Below are 15,669 nucleotides of genomic sequence, written 5' to 3' on the forward strand. Positions count from 1 at the left end.
TGCCTTGGGATAGTAATAACTAAGCCATTACTTGTCAGATTGAGAAGGGTTTGAGAATTCAGGGAACTATCAGAGCAGCTGTTGTGTTTCCTTTTAAGGTTTCTGTGTCTTGAACAGGTCAGTGGAATTCTTATTAGCTTTTACAGGGGGCAAAAAACTGAACCACAAGCCTGCTGTGCGTACGGTGGCCGTGTTCTGCTCTGCTGTATCAGAGCCAGGAGTTGGACAGCTTTCCCTATGCTGCTTAGCCAGACTGACACTTGTCACTAATCCCCAGGGCACTGCCACACACCGTTACAAGAGATGGGAAGAATTTCTCTAGGCTGTCCTATCAGCTTTTATATATAAATAGACAGTCACCTCCTCCAGTTGTTTTTTTTTTTTTTTTTTTGGAAGGGTGTCTGGTGCATTAAAAATTTCCGATTGCTGGGTGAAATTCCCCTGTGGGCAGAGGAGCTGACAGTTACCTAAAAAACACATAACTCAGGAATCAGGCAAGAGTACATTTGGTCTTTTGGTGTATATTGCTGTATACCTAACTGGGTAGTCTCCTATCTTGTTAGGAAAGTGACTCTTTGGGGGGGAAAATAAACTCCAAACATTTAAAAAAGAGTATTAATTGATCAAAAATAAAACGAGGAGAACACCAATATAAAAAAATACATGATTTTGTTTTAATCTTTACTCCAGAAAACTGTCTAAGGATATATTTAACGTGAAATTTATGTAAGTCTCTGTGAAACCTCTATAGATTTAAGCGTATTCTTCAATTTAAGCATGTATTTTACTGAATAAGAATGTCAGCTTCTGCTGAATCTTTACGCAAAATTCTCTCTCAGAAAACTAGGACTCAGCTTTAAATTCATTAGTAATAGTAATTTAGGTTACTCTAACAGAATAAATGGAAGCACAATATCTGTACAAGAGAATACTATTCTTATTCTGTTCTTAATTGATATTAGCCTGTTCTTGCCGGAAGGATCATTTATTAGTGCAGACCTGGATAAAATAATAGATTTCATCATTAATTTTTCTCTGTTTTTCACTTAAGTGTTTTAGGTCTCACTGCCTTTTAGGGACATTGACTTCTTGGATGAAGCATCTGTTTTGTGCACAGTAGGGCTTTTTGGTTGGAACCTTGAGATATTATATAAGTGCATTTGTGTAGATGGCAGTCTGATGGCTTTTTTTCTGAAATTCCCATTTGCTCTTGCTGTCTGCTTCCTCTTCCTCCTCACATATAGTGGACTGCATGGATCCTACCTGCTCAGGACGAGGTGTGTGCGTGCGAGGAGAATGTCACTGCTCTGTTGGCTGGGGAGGAACAAATTGTGAGACCCCAAGAGCCACTTGTCTGGATCAGTGCTCTGGCCATGGGACCTTCCTCCCGGATACTGGACTCTGCAGCTGCGATCCCAACTGGACTGGACATGATTGCTCAATTGGTAACGTCAGCAGTGACTTACTGTTGGTTTTTATTTTAGTTAAACTGTAAAATCTTCTTGCACTTAGATCTGCAAAAAAAGTGCTACAAATGTGTTCTAGTGAAGCACATGCAGGACATGACTGGAAGCAGAAATTCCATAGCTCAACTACATAAATAATTCTGTTCCATTGCTGAGCATAGAGTAATACAATAAATAACCACATTAAAGCCATCTAGGCTTGCTATTGTTCATCATATGGCTGTGAATGTAATTGATGGTCTACATATAACTGCTTGTTCTGATGTTAGTTCTTGGTGAATCCCAGTAGCCACCAAAGGGTCTGGTTTGATTTTTAGGAGATGACTAAATAATCTTTAGGTGGCTGTAAGCAAGAAGAGGTGGCAGTAAACAAGAAGGAAGAGGTGGCAGTCTGTCAGTTCTCCTTTCCTTTCTGAATTCAAAGCCCATGCTTTTCTAGGCTCAGCTAGAGGAGGATGAGGGCCACATGAGGTTCATATTAAAATACTATCCCCTATCAAGTAAAAAATAAGTTTACTGATTAAAAGTATTTAATAGTACAAGCACCTACCAAGAAGACACATTTTATGGGCAGTTTTGTGTAGAGGTTTTGAATCTGCAACTTCATTCCTCTGCTGAATGGGCGTCTTGCTCAAGATCTCCATCAGGTATGTGAACTGAAGGCTAAAGAAAATCTATTCAGGAACCTTTTCTTCCAAATGCAATTAGCTTTTAGAGAAACACTAAGAAATGCTAGTCAGAACCCATGGAACATTAGTCCTTTGGCTTTTGTCCTGTATTTTATGCTCACAAACAAGAGACTGCAGCAATAACAGCTTCTATACCTTACACAGATGGAGTGGAACTAGGCCAAAAATCCAGGGCAGCTCAGTATAAGCAATGAAATGAAAGGAGTTTTCAGCAAAGCAGCCTCAAAAAAAAAGCTATTAGGAGAGTGGATATAGTAGAAAAATTATGGAAACAACATTTTCACTGAGAAATCACTATCATGAGTAAAGACATTCAGGTTAGCTGCTTGCAAGTAGTTTAAGAGAGTAACTTCCAAGGATGGGGCAAACTGAATAAACTGGTGCTAAGAATATAAAAAAAAGATCTTTTTGACAATCATCATTTAGGTTAGGTGTTAGAAGCTTGTCATAAAATAAAATTGACTGGACTGAGGAATAAGCAGAAGGAGCCTGGGGCTGAAACTAGGTTGATCAAAACTTTTGCAGAGGTAGGTACAGAAGCTATCATGCATTGAAAGGAGGATAAATTTAGTGCCAGGCTTTTCCTTTCCCCATATTAACATCTTCAATTCCGTACTCTGTGGGTTTATTTATAAGGCCACCATAAGGGGAAAGGTAGTCGTGTATTTCTAGTGATTTTGTAGCATAGTTCATAATTGAGTCATTATTCTGAATGTGTATGGAGGTTTGGGGATTGCAGGGATGGATTTGGAAAAATGTTTATTTCTACACACAAACAGAATTCACTTTCCCTTTGTTAACCTGCAGGGTCATGTACAGATGATTTATAAGCATTCCTTATACTGCTTTTATAAATCCATCTAGTGCAAACTTTCTTTGGCAGCATGAGGTTATTTGAGACAAACTTGACCATCATTCCAAGACCTTTTTCCTTACCAAGGTGCTTGTAACATTGAGGTTATTGTGCCTCACAGCTAAAATCACAGCTAAGGTGATTTGTAAATTTCCATTTCAAACCCAGACCTTTCCACTGAATTGATGACTTGATTCGAAAGACAGATTTACTTACAGCATATGTGGTACTCTTCTTGAATGATTAAAATAGAGTGAGCAGGCATGCTACTACATGTAGCAACACATTGCCCAACCCAGTGGGGTGGAGGTTTTGTAGAAGGGACTAAAGGGGTCAGATTTCATTATTGTATGAAACAGGACCAAACAGAGCAGAAGAATTATTAAGGGAACGAACTAAGGACTTGCATAAATCACCCTCAGCTCAGCGAAGCCGTTAGGACTGTGTTCAGTCCCAATGAAATCTATAGGACTGTGCTGACATGGCCTAGTGCCAGGGACAGCCACTTTCATAAACTACATGGAGAGGCAGACTTTGCAAACAGCATAATCATCTGAAAACCAAGAATATGAAGAGGTGCAGTGGATTTTCCAGCTCTTAACACCTTGAAGTCAAGACTAGTACCTGTCTGCAGTGCTGTATGCTGTATTCATTTAGAAGGTTATTGGGCAGTATGGAAGCAGTAGGTGAAAGTCTGTGGATTGTCGTATGTAGAAAGAAACACTAGACTTTCTTTGAACTTTAGACTCCATCTTTCAGCTAAGTAGGTAGATTTCACCTGCTCTTAGTGGTAATCTTAGAGAAACACAGATTTTTGCGTAAAACTCTCAATTTTCACAAAATAATAATATTACAGAGATTTCTGTTTCGTGTTTATATTATCTTTTTTCATTCCACTTAGCCTGTGTCCTCGTAGACAAGCTGTATAATTCAATCTCTTTTGAGAGATTCCTACTCTGAACTGCATTGTAGGAAGAAATAATTATATGTTTGGGGGTTTTTTTTGCTTTACATGTCTACCCACTACCAATATATCTTGAGATAGGGCTGCTGCCATACTATCTCAGATTTTTCAGTCTGGAAAAATGCTTCTTAAACATACTTCACCCTTTCATGCAAGGGACAGTTTTGTGGGATTCCTCCTCCCTCAGTATGCACTACTTTTCTGATAGATTCCCAAATATAAAAAAAAAAAGGTCTCTTAGAGAAAAGTGCAGACATAAGCCTGGAGATAACTTGTACTGAACAGCAAAAGAGACATTTTGAATTCTCCATGAGGGAATTCAATCCTCTCCTTTTTGCATCTTAGTACTGTTGCACAAGCAAATACAAAAAAGGTCTTTATAACCCAGTTCAGCTAATAAGTCCAAGGCAATGCTTAGTACAAGAAAGGTAATTAAGGAAGCACTGACCCTGGTTTCTCCAGGGTCTGCCATCACAGATCCTCAGTATCTCAGGCTTTTGGTGGGCTATCTCCCTTCACCTCTTAATGAGCCCTAGCTGGCAACTAATGAAGCCATTATGGGACAGCTCTCTTAACCTCTTATTGTCTGAGTGTAGTGGGAAGAAGGAAGTGGCCTGTGCTGCAATGTGAAACAGAACTCAGTAGGTGGTATAGTTTCACTCTTGACCTATTTAAAGTGGACCAAGTATTTGTAGCTAATTAAGAAGCAACACACCACTTACCATAAGACATATTTGCTGACTGCAGTGAATGAATAGGTGAGTCATGTCATCTGCATTGGGGGAATGCACCGTTTACCAGAGGGATCTCAGTGATGCATCAGTACAATCCCAGGCCCATCAAAACAGTATTATGCTTGGATGCAAAATCATTATTAAAGGAATTAAGTTAGCTGGTGTTGTCCTTCACTCTCCTCGAATTTAAATCAGTGATTCTCAAACTGTTCTCTGTTTGGTAGTTGACATCCTGGCATGCATGATATACACTAGAAGCATTGCAAAGTTGAATATATGAAGCAGCAATAGAAATTATGTTCTCTGTGTAATAAGTACTGACTCTTTCTGGGCAGTTGACAGTGGTTGTAGATTGACTTGCATGCAGATAAGGATTCCTTCTGCATCACTTATTCATAATGACTCGCTTTATGCATGGTTGACATCCAGGCTCTACCTCAGACCCTTAAAAGTACACTGGAGAAGAGCAGTAGAAGGAGTAGTACTTTGTATATGGTGGTCCTAAATTGTCAGGGGAGACATGAAATCCTGGGCTGTACATTTAATGATACAAGTTAGAAACTGGAAGCTGGGACTCAGTAAAGAGGTAGGAGGTTACGATGTTTTACTTAACATTTTGAAAAGAGTGAGAGAGAAGGCCTGACCAGAGACTGAGGCTGAACTTGAATGATCATATCTCAAGAAATCTAGTAGTCTGACCCTCTTCATAGCTCCTCTCATCACTTCTACAGCTAACATGTTTTTTTGAGGATATGGCATTTGACTTTATGACTGCCCTTTTTTCCCCACTGTGGCAGGGAAGAAATGCTGCTTCTCAGTGACTTGTTGCCAAACTTTGTTATTAAGGTCTATGATCACAAAGATATTTAGGCATTTAAATTTACCTTAAGCAAATGCAGATTATTGAGCTGTACTACAGTGTTGCAGACAACTTATCAACTTCTGAGACATCCCACCATCTAGAGCTGTCTATTGCAAAAGTACCTTAGTTTCCTAAAATTCTGTGGCACTTAAACAGGTGTCTCCTCAATCTGAGAATGCATTGGATGTGCTCTCTCACTTCTTGAGAGAGTATCCTCCCTACCAGGTCAATGCAAATGCTACAAGCAGTTAGCTCAAAGAAAACAGTGAACTGGCTGGACCAATCCAGTTTGGCAAGGGCAACAGAGCTGGGGAAGGATCTGGAGCACAAGTCTGATGAGGAGCAGCTGAGGGAGCTGTGGGTGTTCAACCTAAAGAAAAGAAGGCTCAGAGTTGACCTTATTGCTCTCTACAACTACCTGAAAAGAGGTTGTAGGCATGTGGGAGTTGCTCTCTTCTCCAGGTAACAAGGGACAGGACAAGAGAAAATGGCCTCAGTTTGTCTGGGGGAGATTTAGGTTGGTAATTAGGAAAAATTTCTTCACTGAAAGGGTTGTCAAGCATTGGAAGAAGCTGCCCGGGGAAGTGGTGGAGTCACCATCCCTGGAGGGATTTAAAAGACGTGTATGTGGCACCTGGGTACATGGCTTATTGGTGGGCTTGGCAGTGCTGTGTTAATGGTTTTAGAGGTCTTTTTCAACCTAAATCAGACTATGATTCTATGATTCTTTGATAGGGGTTTCATGCCCTGAACCTTAATGCTAGGTGGGCATTACTCTAAAGCACAGAGTGCCCGTCATTTGGGACAGAAACAGCATTTCAGACCATTCATCTCCTCAGGATTTCCAGCACTGCAGTGCTCATTGTGGCCACACTTATTCTAGCTAGAAATTTTATAAATGTCTTTAGTGCACAGGAAAAAAGAAAGATTTTCAATCCATGCCTAGTTCCATGCTATCCTCTTCTGCTCTTAGGCTTCCCATGACATTACCAATTTAGTGGGATAGTTTTCCTGAAGAAGAGAAATCTTTGCAGAGGTCAATTCAGATCTTAGTTAAGTTGAAATCCTTAAAAGGGAGCTTAATTGATTTCTCATTGATTCAGCCGCTTTCTTATTTGGCTATTTCGTATTACTTTAGAGCAGTCTGGGTTCAGCTTTTGAGATATCCTTCGTTCTGGCAAATAACTGTAGAAGGCTCAGCAGACATCATGATCACAGATTCCTTAGGAGAGAGGCAATTACAGAACTGTGGCATTTAATGTAAACAGTAGGAATCTCCATCTTAGCCTGTGTGATCGGTTAGACAGGTTTGGAGGGGCTTCAGATTGCCATGGAGTGATCACAATACTGGCAGATATGCCTAGATAAACCTGACCTCTAAGCACAGTAGGAATATAGTGTGGGTAGCCACAGGACTAGCAGAAGACTGGGCATTTACCCACCAGTTGTAAAATAGTCCTCTATGACTTTACTGTTTTCAATAGTTTGAGAAGCTGAATTTAAAATAAAACTAGTGTGGTGTGTGTATCCATGTCTCTGGTTGCAGGGAAGCCATATTCTTATAAATTACTGTACAGCACATTGAAATCAATGGAAAAGCTCCTGTTTGCTTTGCAGGAGTATGGATCAATTTAAAATCATTTGCAAACAATGATTAGATTTAAGATCCCGTATCAGTTAATGGTAGTGATTGAATTTTTAGTATCACTTTAGTTGTATAAATTAACAACGGTGAAAGTCTTTCAGAGAGCACCCTGCCACAAAGTTGTACAGTTCATTGAAACAGGTATTTCTTCTCTATTCTAATTATTAGACAAAGAGATCATGAAGAATGAACTTTTAAAGAGTCAAGCTAAAGCAAATATACCTTTAGCTTCCAATGTCTTCTTTTCATCAGGAGTTGGGCAGGAGACTCTTGCATAAATGCACTTGCAGGCACAAAGAGACACAGTTCTCATATATCCTACCAGACAATGTCATATCCCATTGGTCAAACAGCACCAGGGTTAATGCAACGTGTGTGATATAATTTGATTTCCTTGGGCTTATTGGTGTCAACCTTTGAAAACAAAATCTGGTGTTAAATTCATGTCATGCCCAAGGCCACCAAGATAAAAATTCATCCTTAGAAAATGTTCATATAATTCCTTCTTTAAAATATTATTTTCTTCAGGGATAAAAATGTCTCTGTAAAAGACGGATATTACATCAGCTCTCACGTGATACAGGCTTGTTACCATACTACAGACTAGAGCCCTTTTTGATTCCTAAGAAGTTGATGATTTGTCTTTTTCTTAGCTTTAAAGCATGTGAGGAAGAACAAGAGAAATAAACCTCAGGATGCAACACCAGAAATTGATAAACATCTGTATATTTTAGATCTTAATTGCGAAAAAGTTATCGGGCACAGCTACGTAATCAAAGGCCACCTCAAATAATCTTCCTTCAGCTTGTAACTTGTTTGTCTCACTACCCTTGCAGAGTAGTGAGAAACATTAGTTTGGGGCAATTGAAATTTTGGTAGCACAGCATCTTCAAAGCTAGTCTTCAGAAGATACCATCAAAATCTGTTCTGGCTCAATACCTAGATTGCAGACTCATCCCGAAAGCCTTAATTTGGTCTTCTAATGGTCATTAAAGGCCAGGAAATATTTTGTACCAGCAGGAATTTTATCCTCAGCCTTGCTGAAACATAACATTCTGATTTGTGAACTTGTGATCTTCCTCATTTTATTTGTGTCAAGAGAAGTCACTTTTCTCTCTAAGGGAATAAAGTATGTTCTGCCCAGTGGCATTACACAAGACTCTCACTGGCTCTGCCTGGGAGATATCTGCTTTGTGGATTGTGAAGGAATTAGTGAATCCAGAGAATCAACAGTGTTAACAAGAACTATCATTGTACAAAGCATGAATTTTTTTAGTTGGGATTGTGAGTACAGATTTTAGCCTACCCATTGCCAAGATGAACTTATCCTTTAAAGCCTTCTAAGCTTTTTATTAAAAACGCAATAAAAGACTAAAATCAGCCCAAACCTTTGAAATAAAAGTATTCAGGAAGGCTTTCATTTGAATACCCTTTTACTCCCTTTCCTTTTGTTTATTAAAAATGTGTATAAGAAGACCCTGGTGTGGTGGGAAAAAAAAGTAATAGCTGAAATGGGATGTAGTTATTTTTGTGGAAAGTCCAATTCTTCAAAAGTCCAAATATCTTTGTGTTCAGCACATGAAAGACATACTAAAGGGAGGGAGAAAACTCCCACTAAGATAGCAATACAACTTATCTTTCAAGTATGGGTTCCTACTTAAAATCTGATAGCTGAGAAATTGTTTTAGGGTATTTCCCTAGCCAACTGAAGATCCATCAAACTTCTGTCAGTTCTAGGATGTATTTAGGATCTTGCTTCTAACCACTTCTCTGTTTGCAGCAGTCCATGCAGTCTTGATCAGTTACAATGACTAAGGGAAGATTGAAGGACCTGAAGACTTGCATTCTAGCTGTCATTTCAAACTTGGCCAAAACTAGTGGAAGCAATGATATCATCAGTCTGGCTCTGACCATTAGATCACAAAGCATTTGGTCTGATTAGCTCATGTCTCAGGCTGAGAATAGTGTGTGTCCAGTGGTGTAACAAGCAGTCCCTGATTCTCACTGACCTTGGTCATTCTGTGATGAGTAGAGCTTGTCTCTAATATCAGCAGTAATAAATGCAAATTTACGGACCCCCACAAAGGACAATGGGTAGACTATTCCATGCCCTATTTGTTTTCAACAACAATTAGGGCTAATTCCCAGCATGCCAGTTTTAGTTCAACATTCTTCCCTATCTCCAAATGTGACCTCAGCAGTCACACTATGAGCTCAAAAGTTCTTTTTGTTTGTATTAATTATGCTTTTTGGTGTGGACTTTTCTGGCTGAAAACACTGGTGATGTGCTGGACTAAGGAGGGTTCATGTTAACATGGCTAATTTGAAGAATTTCACAGCACCACAAGAAGATGTTAAGTTCCATGTTTAAAACAGGCTACTGTGAAAATAGCATGTTTTGAGGATGACTGAACAATTAGCACATTTACTTGTATCACTGAGAACTTATCACTTGTATCGCTGAGTCTCAGATAACCAAATTTTGGCTTTTTCTCTGACTTTGCCTTTGAAAGGAGAAGCCTTAGAGTCCTTACACTTCCTAGACTTACATCATGCCAACATGGGGGCTGGTCATAGCTTAGTCCCTTTTCTACAATGGAATGTCTGTTAGGACAGTTACTGTAACAGTCTGTTACTGCTTTTTAAAAAAGTACTAAGTCACTTCTTTGACACAGTAAGTGTAATCCCGCTGTCACTGAGCACAAAACTACTGTCCTGCAAGCATGATGTGAAATGGCTCTTCAGGTTCTTTTGGAGATAAAACCAGTTGATCGAGCCAGCTGAGAACCTGAAATATTATAATCACTGCATGGAATAGGTCATGCTCATAAAACCATAGGAATCAGCATGTATTTCTGCAGGCTTAGAATTGCTCTATGGCAGTAATGCATCTTTTGAACTGAAGATAAATGTCATTCAGTACATTTAGCCAATCCCTCTGTAACCAACTCACAAAAGACTGTGTAGACATCCTCTTAATTTGTGAGTCTAGATCTCTGCTTCTGACACTTCCCACTTTTAACCAGAATACTGCTGCAGTGTCAGCAGGGTGGATATTTGTGTGCAGTCTCTGCCTGTGATCTGTCTTGATAATGCTCAAGACTATCGTCTCATACCTCACTCATTTGGCTCAGCAAGGATTGTCATAGGTTCCATGTCACAGCTTCTCCGCTGCCATTCAGTCAATTCCATGCTGTTGTTGGTGGATAGCTCCTGTGACTATTTCCTTACACTCCAACTCATCTGGAGCTCATCATGATCAGAGTTTCTTCAAAGGTTTATTGGATGTTTTCAGCTTCATCAAATCACATTTGAGACACTGAAATAGATTACCCAGAGAAGCTGTGGATACCCCATCCCTGAAAGTGTTCGAGACCAACTTGGATGAGGTTTTGAGCGGCTCGGTCTAGTGGAAGGTGTCCCTGCCCATGGCAGGGGGAGTGGAATGTCTGACATTAAATAATAAGGAAAATAATCTGGGGGTAGGTAAAAGAGAATAACATCAAAACTAAGCAGGAAAAAAACCAATGTAAGACCAGTGATTGTCATATAGTGTCTACTGAAGGCTGGAAATCCATGATTAAATAAGCTGTCTGAAGTGGATGCACTGGAATTAGTATAGCCTTTCTGCCCCCTTCCAAGTTGCAAGATGTTCATACTCTAAAAACTATCATCACAATTTGCGCTAATGAGCACCTTTCTAATGATCTTGAGAGATGAAAGTTGGAAAATGCTTTGGAGAGAGCTCTGCTGCTTTTCTGTTAAAGTGATCCTTTCGGACCAGTGTTGAAGCATATGGACAGCACAGCAGACACAAGCCCTTTGGAACAGCTGCTGCTGCATCCCATTTGTGTGGATAGACAGACATCTAACTTCTGGATATGTCAGCCCTGCATGTTTCATACATGTTCTGTCTCCTTTTGAAGAAGATGAGTAATTAAAATTTCTAAGTTCTTTGGTGAAATCCTATCTGAAGAAAAAACAAACAACGTTGGGACTGTATGAGCTCTGAATAAGGGAATCCCAAGCAAATCTAGCTTGTGATCACTTCAGCACACACATTTGTAAATGCTCTGTTGAATTGATTTTAGAAAAAAAACAAACTATACAGAATTGGAAAAGAAATTAGTTCTTTTTAATAACAGTAAGCATGAGTAAAAGGCTTTTCTGCTGTTGAATTATCTCTTCCTTGTGGACACAGGGAGGAAATTAAAATTAGTCCAGAGGAGAAGCCTTGTTAGGATTAGGAATTCTAACATAGGAATTGTTTCTTCTCTGGGAAGCTTTACCTCACATCCCAGAAAGCATAGAGATTCAATTAAGCATCAAAGAGAAAAATATAATCCTGCACTTTGGGATATTTATTTTATTCAACAAATCTCAGCTCCAAGACTGAAGCATGACAATACTTGGCATTTCGTGTCCTGCTATTCAACAGCAAGAGACAGTTTAAAATAAAGTTCATAATAATAAATAAATGGAAGATTGACACAAGTACAAAAGTAAATCACATCCATAGAGAAGATGCTTTAAATACAGTGTGATGGTCAATCCCTAGTATTTAAGGAAAGGATGAAAATAGAGTATGAATACTGCAGAAACTAGAAGCTGATAAAAGGTACCAGACCAGTTTAATGGAATTTCATCCCACAGCTACAGCTTTTCAAACAGGAACTGGAAGACTTTTATGCAAATATGAAGCAAGCTGAAATTGCACTTAGAAGTGAGATTTTTTTTTAGAAGATATCCCAACTGTACATTGTGCACCTGGACAGATCGGGTAAGAGCTGTGTTCCGTTAGCACAGGGCTAGCTAGTGACTGCTCCTGTTCTTACTGTTACTATTTCTAGCAAGAATTTCCAATAGTCCCATTGGGCTCAGTGCTGTAAGCTTACAGAGTTTGAGGGTCAGTCTTGGAGGCCAGGCATACAATAGTATATTACTGTACCAAACTCATTCATTACTCATTTCAGGGATGGAAGGTGGGTTCTAGGGCAGTTATGGACGTATCTCCTGGATCTGCTCGGCACCTGGTGAAGAGCTGCTTTGTGGACACTTCATCTCCAAGTTTGTCAGCTCAGAGCAGCCCAGGTTCCTGATCTGAATCTCCAGAGAGAGATGATACCTAGAACAGGACTTGCAGAAGCCTTTCAGTTAAGCACAAAGCTGTTTATGCAAGCAAAGAACTAAATACCAGGAGAAGAATGGGGGGAAAAGCTAAAGTGGGGTTATCTTTTGATTAGTTGAGGGCCAGAGATGGGTGCTTTCTTTTATTAGGGATCTTCACCAACCCTTCTCCAAAGTTTTCCCTTCTGTGCATGTATTGAAGACCTGTACTCAGTCCTCCTTCTACAGACCTGGCAAGAATCAGCATTCAGGCCAACTCAGGTGTCCTGGTTAGGGTCGCTCTTTAACACAGGATATGCATTCCCCAGTGCAGGCACTCCAGGATGCTCCTCAGGGCTTTGTGTTCAGGAGGTGAAAATTCAGGTGTCCAAAGTCACATTTCAAAACCATTGCTGAAGGTCAGTGTGCTTCCTGATTAGGAATGATACAAAGCTGATGGATTCATTTTCAGTCTCTAGAGAGCATCCTTTAATCTTGATCTCCTCATCCATGGAAAGAAAATAAATAGCTGTTACCTTTCAGATATATTCAGTTTGCTGAGCTGTGTAAAATACATTGAGACCCTTGAGTGGAGTGGAGAGTCATCTCGGTACCAGAAGTTTAATTACACTCATAAAAGCACAGGTTTTACATTTATTGACATAAATAATAGTTACTATTTCTACATTAGTAATATTTACATAATTGATGTATATTTTAAAAAGAGATAAATTATTTGTATAAAGGCATTAAATTATGCAGATTTTGCTTTTAGGACATGATCTCTGAAAGTAAAAACACATGCTCCTCAATCAATGACGTGAACACAACTTGCACAACCTGGCTGCTAATGAACTGGGATGGTTTTTGGAGGATTTCATGCTACAGATTTGTTACTGGCAAGGACAGAAAATCCAGACGTCTCCTTTCAGATTTTCCCTTGCTCCCTAGTTTGATCCTTTCCTTATTACATTGGTAAAAAGAATGGTTTTAAAAGCTAATGTTCTTTATGTCTTCTTCAGTAACAGCAAAAGAGTTCATGTCACTACAGAGTTATCAAATCACAGGAATGAGAGTTTCATAACACTGCAAAATGTGTTTCATCATGAAGAATGTATTTAGCACTTCACTGTTATCTAAATCATGCTGATCATGCACCTTCTGGGTTTTTTTAATCCATAACTTTATATTTGTTGCTTTTCCCAGATATTCCCCATAACTTGCCTTCTAAAGCAGGTTGTGAAAACAAGGCTTAGCTCCTTACCAAACTCAGCCTTTTAGCTCTGTGCAATGCCTCTCTTCTATGCATCTTTTCTGGAAAAATCTGTCTGAGGCTGGAAATGGCCTCAAATGAGCCAACTCAAAATGGGAAAATCCCAGTTAAGATAGATTTTTAATTATTAAATTTTCTATTAATATATTGAAGGTCAGTGGAACCGACCCATTTTTCAGGAAGCTCTGAGCAATTTCACCTGATCTTATATTTTAGCACTAAATCCATATTTATTAAAGGATTTAACAGGCAGGTCAGAAGCAGCTAAGTCTCTGATTCTGCATCACATGAATGCTACAGAAAAATTTTCATCTGCATTGCTCTTCTCTAAGCTGGAAAGCTTTAGACTGTTGTCAAGCCAGTTTGAGGATTTGTGGGGGAATAGGGGTAAACATGTAAAAATGGATTTGCTATAAATGAAGCACAAATTAACATCATTATCCCTCTCCCAAACCCATTCTTTAATGTAATGTGAAAATAATATGAAATTCTGGATGATGCCATTTCCTGTGTTGAAAGCTCATGTGTCTGTTCCGTCAATTAAAAAGGGCCATGAACAAAGCACTACACTGGTGGTTAGTGTTTGATAGGTTTCTTTCCCACTTTTCTTCTGAAATATCAAAGGCAACATAGCAGACTTTTTATTCTTAATGGGACAGATTTGGGTCAGTTTTTAGCAGGATATGCAAAAAAAAAAAGTATCAGGTACAAGTTTTTTATTTGTATGAGTAATTGCTTTAGTATTCTTACTTCTGAAGTGCTGTTAATGGACTGTGACCTCATTACACCTGGCAAAGTGCAAACGCAGAACAAAAAGGATAATCTTGGCCTCAGTTGAGATTCTTAAGCTTTAAGTGAACAACAACAGAGACATGCTGATGGAGATTGAATAAAATTACAGTACAATATTTGTCAACACACTGTGGAGAAGTTAAGGCACATCAGCAGCCACTGTCAAGATTTTGGGTAGGATTCAAGGATTTTTAAGATAGCCTTGAGTAATTCTGAGGCAGCCTTTACAGACCAGAGGGAAATCTCTCCTCCAGTCATGAAGAGATAATGAGAAAAAAAAGAAAAGCCATTTGTCAAAAAACTAGCCAGCAGGCAGTTGAATCTAGGCTCATAGAATCATGGAATCATAGAATCACAGAATTGTTTGAGTTGGAAGGGACCTTGAAGACTCCTAGGTCCAAATCCCCCTGCCATGGGCAGGGCCACATTCTACTACACCAGGTTGCTCAAAGCCCCAGTCATGGGCTGGTTGCTGGCGGGGATGAGCAGTGATGGAATAGATCAGGTCCTGAAACTGAAAATAAATCATTTCTGCTTTGGTTATTTGCATGAAAAATAATCAGAATCCTGTTGGGAATGGCATTATCCTTTTCACCTTAGACCCCTGGACAAACTACCCAAAACTCAATAGAGCCTTCAGCACAGTCTGCTCCAGAAGTTCTCCATGAAAGAGATTTCAAATGAATCATCCTCTGGAACTACCTGTCTTTCCTCCTTGACCCGCAGAAGGCAACTAGGCTCAATTCAATTCTTTGGGTAAGACTGCCATAACATGAGGCAAGATTCAGAGAATGCAGGACAGTAACATGGCAAACTCCTAGATGGTAGCGTTGAAATGAACTTGATTCCTTAGATAAAACTCTGCATCCATGAATCAATTAACATCCATCAGTGCTCTCTGGTAAGCGCAAGTGTCAGGAAGCAAAATACATTAAACCTCATATTTAGTCTTAGAATTGGGCACCAGATTTACTCAGAGGATCCCCTTCCTTCGTGGGACTACAGACAGCTTTGAGAGCTACATTGCAAGATGAAGTAAAACACAGTGCTCCTCTAGGAAAGGATAAGGAGTGGCTAAGCTGTTCATACAAACAGTGAAAGAGATTAAAGATGAAAGGAAATATTTAGTCACCTTTTAGGAACAGCTGGTGTGAAAATATTTAACAGGCAGGTCTTTTATGCACAAACAGTGTTCTAACTAAGCTTAAATAGGCAGGAGCAATATGGTGCAGCTGGCCAGTCTGTAAATGCTGTATTAGGAGAATTAAAAGCTTTCCTTCTCATT

The 15,669-nt window shown here is 39.4% G+C and overlaps 1 protein-coding gene across 1 annotated transcript in view; it reads left to right on the forward strand.

Annotated features, from left to right (window-relative positions):
• TENM4 (teneurin transmembrane protein 4) overlaps window positions 1-15,669 on the forward strand; it is a 603,620-nt gene that overhangs the window by 452,798 nt on the left and 135,153 nt on the right. Inside the window, exon 14 of the mRNA XM_017829261.1 lies at window positions 1,245-1,445. Within this exon, the coding sequence (XP_017684750.1) occupies window positions 1,245-1,445 (201 nt within the window). The remainder of the gene's footprint in view (window positions 1-1,244; window positions 1,446-15,669) is intronic.

The sequence above is a fragment of the Lepidothrix coronata genome, unplaced genomic scaffold (genome assembly GCF_001604755.1).
Source record: "Lepidothrix coronata isolate B3197 unplaced genomic scaffold, Lepidothrix_coronata-1.0 Scaffold161, whole genome shotgun sequence".
Lineage (NCBI taxonomy): Eukaryota > Metazoa > Chordata > Aves > Passeriformes > Pipridae > Lepidothrix > Lepidothrix coronata.